The 16,586-nt window shown below is 38.1% G+C and overlaps 1 protein-coding gene across 2 annotated transcripts in view; it reads right to left on the reverse strand.

Annotated features, from left to right (window-relative positions):
- Positions 1 to 6,880: 6,880 nt before the first annotated feature.
- SLC6A15 (solute carrier family 6 member 15) overlaps positions 6,881 to 16,586 on the reverse strand; it is a 63,731-nt gene continuing 54,025 nt past the window's right edge. For both annotated transcript variants that reach the window (XM_073651620.1, XM_073651621.1), the window contains 4 exons: positions 14,670 to 14,862; positions 12,904 to 13,063; positions 12,425 to 12,587; positions 6,881 to 11,365 (listed from right to left, as the gene is read on the reverse strand). In XM_073651620.1, the coding sequence (XP_073507721.1) occupies positions 10,988 to 11,365; positions 12,425 to 12,587; positions 12,904 to 13,063; positions 14,670 to 14,862 (894 nt within the window). In that variant the 3' untranslated portion in view covers positions 6,881 to 10,987. The remainder of the gene's footprint in view (positions 11,366 to 12,424; positions 12,588 to 12,903; positions 13,064 to 14,669; positions 14,863 to 16,586) is intronic.

Consider the following 16,586-nt stretch of genomic DNA (forward strand, 5'->3'; position numbering starts at 1 on the left):
CTCTGGAACTTCATATTTGCTGTGAAGCCAATAGACAACTTTAAATCTTGAATAATCATCAATAAATGTGAATAAATGTGAGAAAATATCTCTTCTTTCCAGGAGTTTGAGTACTCATTGGACCACAAATATATGTGTGTATAAAGTCGAGAAGCTGTTCTGATTTTGTTGCACTATTCTTAAGATTTTCTTGACATTTTTCCTTTAAGACAGCTAGTACATTTCATTGTCTGATTACACAGATCGACTGTAATACCATCAGCAGGTTGTTTTTTAATTGACTTTCTTATTGCTTCTAGATCTCTATGTGCAAGACACCTGTGCCATACATGAATACGATTCTTGTGCTGTTCATATTTAGCAGTGTAAACACTTTTCTTGCATTTTAGCTGGTACAACTCATCTTTGATTTTTCCATCTGCTAGTGTGTAACCTTGTTTTGAGATCATACAGCTGTCATCTTAAATGTAACTTAATTTTGTAGTCTTCTGAGTTTCTTCAGAGATAACATATTGCTTCAATGACTAGGGACATAGAGCAGGTCCTTTACTTAGATCTTTCTGCTTTGTGTTGGGGAGACTTGACAATTAATAAACTATCTCCAATTCCCTCTGAATTCATATACTGACCATTAGCCATGATCACTGTCTCTGACTTACTTTGGTCAAGATTAGAGAAGAAGCTTCTGTCATTAGTCATATGACTAGTTGCCCCAGAGTCTATACACCATGCATGCTTTGATGTACTTGCATTAACAGTAAACACAGCTTCAGTACTTGAAGTGTCATATTCTTCTGTAATGTCACTTTAAACCCTTTGATGATTATTTTGCTTTTTCAGCTGATTCATTCTAGCTTTTCAGACTCAGCAGTCAGCCTTTAGGTGGCCTGATTTCTTGCAGACAAAACACTCACGTGTTTCTTTCAAGAGGCTTTTATTTTTGGGTAGATCTTGGGTTTTTAAAACATTTCCTGTTTTGGATACCCCACTGCTGCATACACTTTCTGTTTTTTGCTTATAATCATCTACAAGCATACCGCTGACTTACTCCAATATAAGCTCATAATATGGGTGTGCATCTAGTGCAGTTACAAGTGTGTCACACCTTTCTTGTAGACTATTTAGTGGTAGTGCAGTAACATGGAAATCCTTTAGATCTTCCCCAATGCCCCACAGGCGCTCCACAATTTCTAGAGTATTTCTTATGTAGTCCTGCATATCTTGGCCCTTATTTAGTTTAGACTGGTATAGCTTTCTTATTAAATTGAGCTGAGAGAGCTTATTGCTGAGATTTATCCTTTCATGCACTTTCTGCAGTTGTTCTTTTGCAGTTTCACATTTACATACATGCACAATCTGATGATCATAAATATTGAGAAGGATCATTCTCTACCCGGTCTTCTGGTGCTGGGTTAGATCTATACTGTGTGTATTTTCACGTACCTTCTCTTATCAGGAGCATCTTTACCTTGAATTTCCAGGTTTGGTAGTTCTGATTAGTCAAATTTGGCACTGTGAACTACACAGAGTTGCTGCTGGTGGCCATCTTTGCTCCTTCTTAGTACACAGTTGTTCTCTCTCCTCTGGGTTGTTTTCTGGGTTTTTGGGTTTCTGGGCCCATAGCCTGTTGGCAGCAGATTAATCTCTGTATGTCCAACCGTTCAACAGTGAATATATATTTATTCAGGAACAAAGATAACACAGCTTACAACTGTTTTTTCTTATAGCTTAGAATCTTAGCATCGTGTGTGTCTGCTTGCGAAGTGAAATTGAAAGAAAAAATGTGCTCCAGTTACACACTGAGTGAACAGGAACTTCCTGTGTTTTTTTTTACAGTGAATTATTGGCAATATAACACTATTGATGGAGACAGAAACTCATGCACTTTTAAACAGTAGTAAATAGTAGTTGATGCAATATATACAATAACAAGCATTATTCCAGCACTAACAATGAATAGTGATCTGCTGTCTAGTACCACTACCAATTAGTAGCAGTGCACAACTTGTGTAAGATTGAAAAACTTTTTAAAGAGAAATGGCTGCAGTCTGCTCTTCTTGGAGTCTGGTGTCCCACATAATGATCAGCATATGTTGTATGTAACCAAGATGCCTTGGCTAAGAAGCTGCTGTCTAAAATCACTAAGACATTTCTTAGAGGGCAATTCAACAAAGTATTTTCGCCTGAAAACTAGAGTAAAACACTTTGAAAAGTTACAAAATCTTTGCAGAATGCAGAGATGTCCAAAAATTGTGTGATTTTTGGTGTTTTCACACCAGTTTGAAGCAGCCAAAATGGGCAGAGCTGGGAGGAGCCAGATGGGTCATGGCTATACCCACCTTCCAAATTCAGCAAACATACCAGTATTTTGTGTGTCAGAAATGTTACTCCAGTCATAGCCACATTTATATAAGTTGCTTACATACTGCAGGTATATATTTATGTATGTTTTTATTGATTGCTGGTATATATTTATGTATGCAGTTTATTCACTGCTCTTATGTAGTTACGCATATGATTTATTTACAGCTGGTATATGTATGTATGCAATCTATTCTGTTAGTATTCATTCATATTTACAGTCCATAGAGGTGTTCAATTTAAGGGCTCATTCACACTTCAGTTTTTCACGTCCGAGTGCTATTCTTGTTTTTCACAGAGAGCACTGGTACCTATGATTGCCTATGGGGCTTTGCACATGTCTGTGATTTTTTGAAGACCATGTGGTCTAAGCAATATCACAGGGACATGTTCGAAATTGATCCAAGTGTTGGATCAAACTAAGCAATGTAAGTATATGCGTCCAAAAAAAATAGGACAGGACTCGGATTCCATCCATGTGCTGTCCGTTTTTCACTGACTGATAGATATGAGAAGGTGGAAAAACCTTTTTTTGTCATCAATGAAAAGCTGATGAAACTCAGACCAAACTGATGAAGCTCTGATCCTTGATGATCAACGTTTGCTTGTTGCAAGCTCAGTATTCTCAGGGGGGTTTAAAGGCTACAGCAAGATAATACCTTTTTGGGGCTTCTGAAAACCTCCTAATTCACTCCAATTTAACTATTACCAATTGTAAGATATTATGGCCATCATACTTCCTTTACATCATTTGACTAGCATTTAATTAGCAGTCGGAGGTCATTGATTGACCGCTGCGGTCATTGATTGGCCAAAGGTATTACAAATGTTGACAGAACCTTGGCATATAGCCATGTACAGTAAGCAAAGAGCATCAAAGAGCACTGTAGTGGCATGGTTTTATACAGGTAATTCTTTTGATCATTATTTTATTGGATTCTCACCACATTTGCTCATTTTCTCTCAATCATGTATGCCCAGTTAATGAGTGAAAATATCATGTCATTTTTAGTCTATGAAATGGTGCACAGGATACTTGTGCTGCACAATATAGGGACTATAACTGTCAAAGACTAAGGGGGAATTCATCAAGACAACCTGATCCACTATCCACTGGAGTAAGATGCACCAAATTCATTAAGAGGTGGCACATCTTTTAGCTGGAGTACATTTCAGCAATAATTTACACCTCATTAGACCACACCCCTCTTATTAAGCACCACTCATTTTTCAAATAATCGGCCGAAAAATGCCAAAAGTCACAAAATTGTTTGCACACCTACAATTTGTGCTAAACATTTTTTTCTGTTTTCTTCTCATTTGATAGATTAAAATGTTTAATGAATTGGTTCCGAAGCCTCTTCTACACTGAATGTGCCTGTAATTCTAGAAATAAATCAAATGAGATGGAGACGATTTATGAGATTATGAGATGAGAGAGCTCCAATGTTATAATTAATGCCTATCTATCAAGTTGTTGTATTGTCAGGATGTGCTACATTCCAATAAATACATATCCTTAAAACTGTAAAAACAAGTTATGAATGTAAAATCTCAGCACCTTACAATGACTATTTTAGCACAGGCTACTGTCAATATCTCTTCTGCATGAATCATATGTATAAAACAACCTACCTCATTGTGTGTATAAAACAGTCACTGTTAACAGCTTCAATAACATGCCAGGTAAGTATAATCTTTGTACAATAAATATTTTTACCTCCCTATAAGTTATGTCAGAGTTGTTACTTATGCTGTAAGTCCAACGCATACTTATTTCAAATGCCAAAGGATGTTTGCATATTTGGCCGGGGCACAAATGGCAATTCTCTGTGATACAGTCAAAAAGAGGGCTCACAGTTATGCCTATGCACTTCTATGAGGCAATCAGTTGTGACTGCGGCTAGAGATGAGCGAATATATTCAAGTGGAATTGAATTCTACTTGAACAGTAAAGAGTAATCAAATGGTTAAAAAAAATACTTACACTCACCAATCACTTCTCTACCATTCCAGTCCTCACCCTTACCTGTTTGATTCTCGTTCCATCTTCTAATTACCGTCATGAGCACTGAATCCCCAGCTTCTAAGCATGCGTAGGCAATGTCACTCACAGCACACGTCGTGACGTTGTGACCTTCCGTACGCCTGCTAAGAACCATTCCGGGCCTCCTCAAAAGTAGAAGTCCCAGCCTAGCCTTCAGCACTATTGGCGGCGATCAGAAGATGCGGTGAGGACCAGAGGTGTCACAGTAAATGGTGGAGGGGGCGGAGAAGTGAGCAGTGAGGTGAAACTAAGCATCTTTTTTATTTTTTTCCATCTTACGTTTATTATGCTCTGGGGTCTAGACATTCAGATGGTGGAGAATAACTTCTCTGCTATTGAAATTTCACAGGAAAATCCACACGAACAGGTAAATTCAAAGGTTTCTGATCCGCTCATCTCTAATTGTGAGACTTAAAAGAGAAGAACAATGGAAACGAGGTTTCCAAGATCTCTGCCATTAGTGTAGGACTACGGCTGTGTTTTTCAGCCATTGTACCCCTCCAGAGGTAAGTGGCATTGATCAGGATTAGGGATGAGCAGACTCGTGGAAGTTTATTCCAAAGTTTGGTTCGGGTACCCGAAATGTACCCAAACTTGAAAGCCCGAACCACATTGAAAACAATGGGGACCTGAACTTTTGAACAGGAAAATTCTCTCTCTCCCTTCGCCCGGAAATCCAAACATTGTAACAGACATCCAGGGAAAGTCTGTGTAAAGTTCGGGTCCGCTCATCCCTAATCAGGATCATGGGTAATGATAATGTGTTGTGTCTACATACAGTGCCTACAAGTAGTATTCAACCCCCTGCAGATTTAGCTGGTTGACACATGCGGAATTAACATGGCATTGTGACATTTGTACTGTAGATCAGCCTGGAAGTGGGAAATGCACTGCAGCAAATTTTGTTTTTGTTTCTTTTTTTTTTTTTTTTAAAACGTTAAAAGTTAATTCAGAGTGTCATTTATTATTCAACCCCTCAAACCACAAGAAGTATTAAGAAGTAGTTCAGGCACCAAGAATAATGAGCTTCACATGTGTGGATTAAAGATCTCTTTTGCCAGCCTTTTCTGACTATTTAAGACCCTCCCCAAACTTGTGAACAGCACTCAGACATGGTCAACATGGGAAAGACAAAGGAGCATTCCAAGGCCATCAGAGACAAGATCGTGGAGGGTCACAAGGCCGGCAAGGGGTACAAAACCCTTTCCAAGGAGTTGGGCCTACCTGTCTCCACTGTTGGGAGCATCATCCGTAAGTGGAAGGCTTATGGAACTACTGTTAGCCTTCCACGGCCAGGACAGCCTTTGAAAGTGTCCTCCCGTGCCGAGGCCAGGCTTGTCCGAAGAGTCAAGGCTAACCCAAGGACAACAAGGAAGGAGCTCCGGGAAGATCTCATGGCAGTGGGGACATTGGTTTCAGTCAATACCATAAGTAACGTACTCCACCGCAATGGTCTCCATTCCAGACGAGCCTGTATGGTACCTTTACTTTCAAAGCGTCATGTCAAGGCTCGTCTACAGTTTGCTCATGATCACTTGGAGGACTCTGAGACAGACTGGTTCAAGGTTCTATGGTCTGATGAGACCAAGATCGAGATCTTTGGTGTCAACCACACACGTGACGTTTGGAGACTGGATGGCACTGCATACGACCCCAAGAATACCATCCCTACAGTCAAGCATGGTGGTGGCAGCATCATGCTGTGGGGCTGTTTCTCAGCCAAGGGGCCTGGCCATCTGGTCCGCATCCATGGGAAGATGGATAGCACGGCCTACCTGGAGATTTTGGCCAAGAACCTCCGCTCCTCCATCAAGGATCTTAAGATGGGGCGTAATTTCATCTTCCAACAAGACAACGACCCAAAGCACACAGCCAAGAAAACAAAGGCCTGGTTCAAGAGGGAAAAAGTCAAGGTGTTGGAGTGGCCTAGTCAGTCTCCTGACCTTAACCCAATTGAAAACTTGTGGAAGGAGCTCAAGAATAAAGTCCACATGAGACACCCAAAGAACCTAGATAACTTGGAGAAGATCTGCATGGAGGAGTGGGCCAAGATAACTCCACAGACCTGTGCCGGCCTGATCAGGTCTTATAAAAGACGATTAGTAGCTGTAATTGCAAACAAGGGTTATTCCACAAAATATTAAACATAGGGGTTGTATAATAATTGACCCACACTTTTATGTTTAAAATTTAATAAAATTCAACTGAGCAACATAACTTTTTGGTTTGTAAGATTTATGCTTCTGTTCATAAAACCTACTCTCGTTTGCAGTTTGAAGGCTCTAACTTATTTGCATCTTATCAAACCAGCTAAATCTGCAGGGGGTTGAATACTACTTGTAGGCACTGTAGAGGACAACACTTTAATGAAGTCCTTAGAATTAGTTGTAGGAAACCAACACTGATATTTATAATTGCAGACTATAATCTTGTATGAGGAAATTCTAATAATGATGATCACACATACCACACTTCTTGTTAATGTTTTAATAACACATACATCATAATACAAATAAGGAATGATGTAACAGAACCTGACATATAGGTACATGCTAATAACAGAAAAGGTATTGAGTGTACGGCTGAAGAGGAATACCAGAGTCACTAGTTTTATCTTTCAAGTTAGAAGAAAAAAAAAGTACAAAAAATATTGTTTGTCTTTATCTCACTTTATGCATGTTTTCACAAGAACTCCAAAATAAGTCCTCTATCAATAAAAGAGAAGATTTGCTTCTGCGGCCAGCCTATAACATGAGTCAGTGTATAGTAATATACATATTTACAGTACAAGTAGATCATACAAATATACAACATATTAGACATGATGTAACCACAATAAATAGCAATCAAAGGCTCCATTAGGAACAAGACATGTAAAAAACCTTTAATTCTCACTGTAACTTACTATAACCAGATAATAGATCATCTTGCAGTTAACATCAAAGTTCTTTACTCCAAATATACAATTTTATGTCATACAATCCACAGCAAAGGGGACAGATTACACCCCAAAGTTACTAAGTGCTATAGTTATGATTTTTTACTACTAATTTATTATCTATAAAGATAATATCTAAGAAAATAAGAAGCATACTACTTTATGTAAATCTGACCTAACAGTGCTCATAACATAAGAGTACTTTTTATATTACAGTACAATCAAGTTCATGTGTATACTGTAAGTGTCAATCATCTTTAGGGGGTAGAGCAGCTATACAAAGCTTTTAGGAGGAAACAGTACAGAGATAGTTGGTTTTAATATGTCTTTTTATGAAGCGTGGCCTGTTCACATTGTCATTAAGTGTTTTAGAGGTAATGAATGCCATAACGGATTGAAATTAACCTGTCACATTGACCATGCTGTCCAGTCTGCACAATGATACAGGGCAGGAGCAGCTCAGCAGATTGATAGCGTTGCAGGAAAAGACTACGTAGAATCTCTGCTTTATTCATTTTCTTTTCTTCAAGGCTTTGAGTCCAGTGGGTTGGCCTACACTGTGATTGACAGCTGTCGAGTGTGCACAATCATACAGTACATGTACAGGCTCGTTCACACCAGCGTTTACATCGGACGAGTGCTATCCAATTTTTTATCAGTTAGCACTTGGACAAATATTATTCAATGGGGCAGTGCTAATGCACAATCTTTCACTTTCAAATGGGATGCCACTCATCCATTCAAGTCTATGGGTGCATGGAAACCATTGGACTGCACTCGGATGACAACTGAGTGCAGTCTGATTTTCGCTGACTCGCAAAATGGAAAAGATGGATGTTCTCCATCTGCTCCTCACAGTGTGCTCCGATTCGGAATCGGATCACACTATGCTGACACTCCCATAAAACTCTGATCAGAGTTTGATCACAGTGTCATTTGCATAATCGGCCCGATTCTCTCAGATGAGAGAATATATGGTCTTGTGACTCTAGCCGAAGGATGTGAATCATTCAGTAAGAACATACACTAGACTCATAAGCCTAAAAGAACAGAAACATATCAGTAAATTACAAGGTATACTGAATATTTTCCAACAATACTGTGTAGAAATCACCTTAGCTTTAGCATGCTCCCAGCAGATTCTGTAGTACCAAATTTCCAACATGAAAGGTTCCCTTTAACTTATTAGGCATATCTTTCCTCCTTCATTAAAGTGTTATTCCCACATTCTTTTATTGATAAAAAAAATTGCAAAACGCTTTGCAATTTATTTGTCATTGAAATTTGTCTCCGTTGTCAAGAACAGAGGGATTTTGTAATTTTATTGTTTCCTGCTTGTTATCTAGGTTACCGGCCATCTCTGTAGTCTATCTCCAAGAAAAGTAGTGCAGCTCTTACAAACACTTTCTAATAGAGCTTGTAAGCACTGCACTGAAGCTGACCGAGATCGCTGGAGTGCATTGTTAGCCTCTGACCCCAGTGAGCTTCAGTGCTATTGTGCTCTTCTACGGCTGCAGAGGCAAAGTTGCTTTATATAAGAGGATTTGGAGAGGTCACAGTAGGGGCCAGCGGTGCAATGACGTCGCTGGTTTAAACTGTCAAACAGGAGGGCATCTCCCCCCCCAGTAAAAAGGAAGAGGGGAAGATGGAGAGTAGTGCACTCCTACTATAGCAGATGGGAAAAACTATTTAAAACAATGGTAAAAATAGCACAACTGCTAGCAACCTATTTCCTAATACAGTAGCACAGCCTGACAATTAAAGGAATTTTACCATTAAACCCTACAGAGCCTTTACTCAGCTTTTGGTAACATTTACTAATATTTCTTTCATCTTTAATGGAGGATGAAAGGCAGAACTGATACACAAAGTGCTTCAGTTTTGACACTTACTATTATGTTTTTTTTTAATGGTAGTGGACAAATTTTACGAAGCTGGCAACATGAAAGACAATAAAGCAGACAACACCTGACTTTAGGTCTGTATACTAGTTAATGTACCCTTTATTACAATCATTATGAGCTATAAATACAAGTACAGGCATTAATAGTATCTGAAGTCAACATGAGTTGATAAGTATTAGTATATGGGTGAAAGCTACTGGAGCAGGGTTTCTATCATTTCAGATATTGAGTGCAATGCCAATCTCAAGCACTTAGCCTATTATTGGAGTACAATGGGTTATAGGCTTTGCTATGTTAAAACTGGGGTCAGTTTGTCTCAAAAACAAATCTGTCCATAGAGTAAACTGCAGCCAGTTTATAATGAAAAATGATCAATGTGAATGAACTTCTGTAACTAATTATGAACTCAACAGTGACTGCATCCCCAGACATAGACCAGACCCATCGGATCTAGAAGTGGTGCCATATACTAGACAGCCAGTGTCCGATGCCAATGTGCGTGGCTAAGTGTTCCTGTTTCCCGTACCAGGCAAACTGACCAATGTTACAAGTAGTAGTATTTTACTTGGTCAATGAAACATTCTGCAGAAATCTATGCACCTAATAGTTGTACAATCGTCGTCATTGTGCAAATTCTATTAAATATTGCATGGCACCATAATGCAAGGAACTGAAATCTACATAAAAATATATCACCATTTGCCCTGCATGTAAAAATAGAGAAGTCTATTCTGAATTTGATGTCTATTACTGACAAAGAGGTGGTACTTGTACATTAGTTACTTTTTGTATATTAGTGAGCAGGCATACAGTAGCTTAGTAATAATGATCCCTAACTGTACAGATTTACTTTGGAACATATTGGTAATATAAGTGCTCATGTCTACTTTACAAAAAAAGTAAGTCATTTTGGCACAAATAGCTTTGTCTTGTGTAAATAGTCCTAATAATGCTTCTCTATATAGAATACATTCATGAGGAACTGTAGACATATACATTTAGCATTTCTGTGCCATATACGTCTATGGCAAATGCAAATTTTGGTCATTAAAAAAAAAAACATTCAAAATTGAGAAGAAAAACATTCTGTTAGATTGTGACCACTGAATGACCCTGACATTCTGAAAGAAATAATACTGAAGAAAGAACCTGGAAATGAACTAAAATAAAATCACATAAAATGGACCAACATGAAAATGGATCAGTTGCTTGATAGCCCTGAGCTTCAACTGACCTATATGACGGAAATGATCCGCACTAATAAAATACTGAGAAATATCCATAATACGTGATAGTACTGCAGCTCACAACCCAATCACTTATATGGCTTAAAGGGAGCTTAGGGACCCGCAACAATTATTCCCATGTAAAACAATTTCATTTCTGGCACTTTTTATTTCATTGCCCTTATTGTTGATTGTAATCGATACAATGTTAAGATTTATGACGCACGTAAAGAAGATAGATGTCAGTAATTTTCCACTTGATGTTGGGACATATTAGGCACAGAGAGGTAAGACACATACAGTACTTAAGGTCCTAGAAAGTGCTAAGGGCTAAAGCCATATCCAGAACAAAATAGTGCCATGCCTTTTGGTAACAATCCATAAAACCCTTCTCTCTCAAACTAGATGTCCACAGTTATCAGTGCTCCGCAAGTATTAAAGCCAACCTCTTCACTTCAGAAGAGCTAGTGTACAGTGCCAAGAAGGAAAAAGTTGCATCTTGCCATTTCATTCACAAGTCTGATTCAGGCATGTCTGGCATGTCTGCCATTAGGTACCCAATGCCATAACGTCCATTGGGGGCAGTATCTACTTTCAGAGTTGGAGAGCCACTCTGCTTCCTGTAGATGCTATTTCCAATATTGGGTGAGGGCATTTCACTTTGAATCTTCTCATGGATCAGACTAGCGTCATCTTCTTCAGGATTAGACATTTCTTTTATAATACGCCCTCTTTTATAAGAGACTGAAGCCAGGCTCCCAGTGCTATCATCAATGAGATTAAAGAATCGAACGATAAAGACTAGTGGGACGGGCAGTAAAGCGAGTACTATGAGCAATACACATACAAATAGTCCCCAGGTTGGATAACTTAGACGCTCTTCAGTTGCCTGTAAGGAGAAAAGGATTATATAAGTCCAGAATGTAATGTACACATAGTTCAATGTCTTAAAATGTATATAATGAATCATCTATACCTAGTTTCCTACAAACTATAGTGGATGAAAAGCTATAATAATCAAAATATGTAAAGTGTAGAAAACATATGAAATGATGATGGTAAAAGTCACCAGATAACAAACAATACAAACTTCATCCATTATTGCATGGATCTCTTGTAGAGCTAATGAGGCTGGTGTACTAACTTTGAAATTCCTTCTCAGAAATGCTATGTAATACTAATATTAAAATGAGCGTTTTATGAGTCCTGCGTAAGCTCATTTTACTGTTAGGTGGAGAAACTTTCACAAAGGATTATAGAGTCATTCTGACATGGATTTTCAAAGTTGAACTAGCGCTGAGGTTGCTGTAATCACAGAACTTTACAAAGTAGCAAGGTTCCTCTACAGAGACGCAAACAGCTTACTATTTCCTTCTACTATTTTACTTTAGCTTTCATTCTCTGAAATGAAACAAGTCTGCAGTACAGTGTCCATTTTAGGACATGATCGGCTATCAAATTCAAACATCAGAATGATGTCAGTTTGAGGCTAAATACCCTGTCTGACAAGTGATTCTGACAAATAATCCTGACAAGTGATCCTGACAAGTGATTTTGACAAGTGAATTTGATAAGTGACTTTTACAACTGTAATAATAATAAAAAAAAGTCACTGTTCGCTGATGGGACTTGAACTCAAAATTCTCTGTCCAGAAGCCAGTGCACTAACCACTGAGCTATAAGCTCAGTTGAAGAAACCTAGGCGTTCTATTTGGTTATATGATTTTCAGTGCAAATCTGTCAGAAACTCATTGATGTTTGATTTTGATATCTGATTATGTCCTAAAATGGACATGTAGCATGTGTGGGAATGAACATCATGAAGATCACTCATTTTAATTTAGACACCAAATTGCAAGTCTCAAAAGTCTTTTATGTGGATCACTGGTGGTACATTTTAAGGAATGAACTTCATTGTGTAAGGGAAGCAATTACTCCCATCACTTACCGTTTCAGCAATCCATGCATAATAACCAGGTGGAGTAAAGCCCATCTGGACAACACTTGCTATAAGTAAAATAGTCAACAGTATAGGAGAGATGTATTTCCACATATAATAGTAGTATTTGTAGGGGGTGAATCCGAGCATATCCTTTAAGTCGTCCATAAACCTTAAAAATAAAACCACAATTTAACTGGATATTTACATAATATGAAATAATAGAAATTGGTATTGACAGGTAAATTTATACATATGGAAGTTGTAAAGCAACATACAGTATTTATAAGTAAAAGAAATCTAAGCTCAAAAGAAGCCTATAGAGAATACTTTACGTCTGTATGTCATCAATGTTACATGGAAACATGCAAAAGTTTTTTGTGAGATCCATATGAAGCTGATAGAAGACACTGGTGCTATGAATTATCCAGTCATTTTATGAAGAACTTCTGCCCTAAAAGCCTTGCTACAAAAAAATGACAACTTACTTGTCAATTCCATATATCCAAGAGATAGTGACATTCTCCAGGATGACCACGACAAGAAGAGGTAATGTTGCGGAGTAGTCATCAAACATAGTAACAAAATAATTTCCGGATCTCTGCACAAAGAGTAAGCCAATGCAGAATGCGAGCAGACAACATCCAACTGAAGGTTAAAAGATAAAAGTATACTCAGAATGAAATACTATACACAACAGCAATACAATAATAAGGTGAGGTGCTGTGTTATATACAACTGAGATACTAAGGTCCAGATTATCATGAACTACAAACATTTGATTCATGATAATCTTGCAGTATAAACAGGTGTCCGATCCCCCAACAAGCAAGCAAAACACTCATTCATGGGGTCGGCAGCACCTCGTCCAGTGTAAACAGCACTCATGCTGCCAAGAATAATGGCGGGCTATGCGCACTGAATGATCTATTACAGATTTTAAGCTGGATCAGCCTGTGTAGGTAAACGCCTGCCAATAAGCAATAAGAAGTTGATCGACGGTCGCTTAGTGCCCCAGGTCGGCCCGTGTAAACGGACTCTTGAGGGTATATTCCGACCTTCAAAAATTAGCATCTATCGTCTTCCTGAACATTCTTATTTATACCTGGAGGCTGGACACCGGTAAAGATGTAATATTACTAACTCCTCTATGAGATAATCTAGCCTGGACTCAAGGCTGATATATTCTATCTGCACTCATTCATTGCAACCAATTATCTGGAGCAGGGATTTCTGCTGTTGAAGATTTTGTGGGGGTAACACATTGAAGCAAATCCTCATCTGAGAAACATATTATATCTTTATAGGATTTCAGTGTTCAGATGTAATCAATAATATTTGTACTGATTGTAACCAAGATCTTGAATGTGATGAAGAATAGATACCATGTCAAAAGTATATTCCAGAGGTTGGTAGCACAGACTACTGTGTTTATTCTACTAAGATTTAGGCCTAATTGCTGAGCAGAACTTAAATCTAGTGATGAGCACAAGTGCTCGTTACTTGAGTTTGCATCCGGTACTCGGGTAAGCACCGAGTATCGCGGGTGCTCGAGTGACATGTTCAAGTCCCCGAGCCCGCATGCTTCACGGCTCTTAGACTGCCACAAGATATGGAGAATTTTGGGCCTCCGCCGGCACCCTGGCCCAAATGTGAACAAAAGTTATAAATTTAGATTAAGAAGGGGAGTATTTCTTACTAATGAATGATATCTCTTTATGCCCTAGTAAAATCCATAGTGTGAATAGAATTTAAAAGAAAGTTAGTTTCATTGTACAATGCCTCATTCTTATGAGCATATTTTTGGTCCATATATTGTCCGTGTGCCAAATGTACTATACACAGACAGAACACAGACCAATGTGAACGAGTAGTGCATAGGAACATCTTTACATGCACACCGATGTTCCATGTGTAAAACATCACAGCATTTACTAGTCTCATCCAATTTTCAGATCAGACTGGCTTATTGAAGTAAACAGGTAAGAAAAAAAATGGACACGATCCACATGGCAACCATTTTTGACAGATCTATTCCGATTATTAAGTAGGAAAATGTCTAATGTAGAATTTTTTAATTGACATAAACACAGATGCCAAACCAATGTCGTAGGGATGTAAAAACAGACATACAGATGGCTTACAGGTGGCAATATAGATGACAAATTGTCCATTTTTTTCAATGAAAATGGAAAATTTTTCATACGACCATCTGAACTCACACTTAAATGTGATTATAGATGCTTGTACTTACCAGTGAGTGGTTCCTTCCTTATTTTAAATGTGTCAACTAATGGTGTAGTGATACCTTCAATGGTCCCAAACATGCTACCAAGGCCCAAGTTCACCAACATGAGGAAAAACATCACTGACCAAAAAGGTGATGCAGGAAAATGTGTCATGGCTTCAGTAAAAGCAATGAAAGCCAAACCAGTGCCTTGGACAGACTGAAAAATAAAGGAAACATTATTATTATTAGTAGTAGTAGTAGTAGTAGTAGTACTAGTAGTAGTAGTAGTAGTAGTAGTAGTACCAAAAGAAGATAAAATGGGGAAAAGTGTGTTGTGTCCTGAAAATTGTGGCACACAAGTGGCTGCCATCTTAGTCCCCTTACACATCACATTTGGTCCAGAATACAAGAGTACATATTTTGTTATGTGGGCACACAAGATATGCTAGCCTAAAATATGCAAACTTAGATCAGAAATGTTTATCTGAAAAAACATTTGTATATACTGTATTGTGCAACAGTTTTAGGCAGGTGTGGAAAAAATGCTGCAAAGTAAGAATGCTTTCAAAAACAGAAGCGTTAATAGTTAATTTTTTTTCAATTAGCAAAATGCAAAGTGAATAAACAAAAGACAAATCTAAATTAATATTTAATATGACCACCCTCTGTCGTCAAAATAACATCAATTCTAGGTACACCTGCACACAGTTTTTGAAGAAAATTGACAGGGAGCTTATTCCAAACAGAGAACTAACCACAGATTTTCTGAGGATCTAAAGCCAAATATTACAAATTTTGGCTCATCAGTCCAGAGCACCTGCTCCCATTTTTCTGCACCTCAGTTCCAATGCTTTCATTCATAGCTTAGTCGCATGGCCTTGTTTTCATGTCGAAGGTATACCCTTCGATGAATAACACACCTGATCAGTCTTCTTTGAACATTAGATGGGTGTATCTGGTTTGCACTGATTGCTGTCAGTTCTGATCTTATGGCACTGCTGGACATCTTCCAATTTCGGAGAGAAGTAAACATGATTTGTCTTTCATCTGCTGCACTAAGTCTTCCAACCACTGCATCTATAATCCTCAACTTTGCCTATTTCTTGTTGCTTTTTCAAAAGAGCTTTAACAGTGCATCTTGAAATTGTGTTCTGCTTTGAAATCTTTGCCTGGGAAAGACCTTGCTGATGCAGTATAACTACCTTCTTTTTACTGTATTTGGTCTTGAATTAAGAAAAAAAAAAGTCCTGGAAGCGATGATATAGCCCTACAGAGAACTGATCTCAACATCATCGAGTCTGTGTGGGATTACATGAAGAGACAGAAGGATTTGTGAAAAAACAAAATTCACAGAACCACAATGTGGTTAGTCAGATATTTGGAACAACCACCCTGACAAGTTCCTTCAAAAACTCTGCACCAGTATACCTAGAAAAATTGATGCTGTGATGCTGTTTTGAAAGCAAAGGGTGGTCACATCAAATATTGATGTGATTTAGATTTCGCTTTTATTCACTTTGAACTTTGTTAATTGATAAAAAATAAACTATTCACACATCTAATTTTTATAGCATTCTTACTTTGCAGAATTTTTTTCAAACCTCCCTAAAACTTTTGCACAGTACTGTATCTGACACATAGGAAGTAAAAGTTTGTTGCTTCCCAACTTTAAAAAGTGCTATGCCCTGAACATTTTTCTTAAAATATTGAGCTACGATTCAGGGATTTAATATGACATTCTAGTCAGGGCAAGTATTTAAAGTCATAACATTTTACATATCGACCTTGGCAGAGAAAGGGTGATAAATGTCGACAAATTAACACTAGTGGAGTCGCTGAAACCTCAGTTTTTAAGTATGATGGCGCACCTACAGTAATTACTAAGCAGCTTCCATACAAATGTTCTGCACAATGGACAAGCATTTGTGGCATGCCAAGCAT

Source organism: Phyllobates terribilis, unplaced genomic scaffold, assembly GCF_046119375.1.
Source record: "Phyllobates terribilis strain yellow unplaced genomic scaffold, ASM4611937v1 Scaffold_11__3_contigs__length_659146591, whole genome shotgun sequence".
NCBI classification, from domain to species: Eukaryota; Metazoa; Chordata; class Amphibia; order Anura; family Dendrobatidae; genus Phyllobates; species Phyllobates terribilis.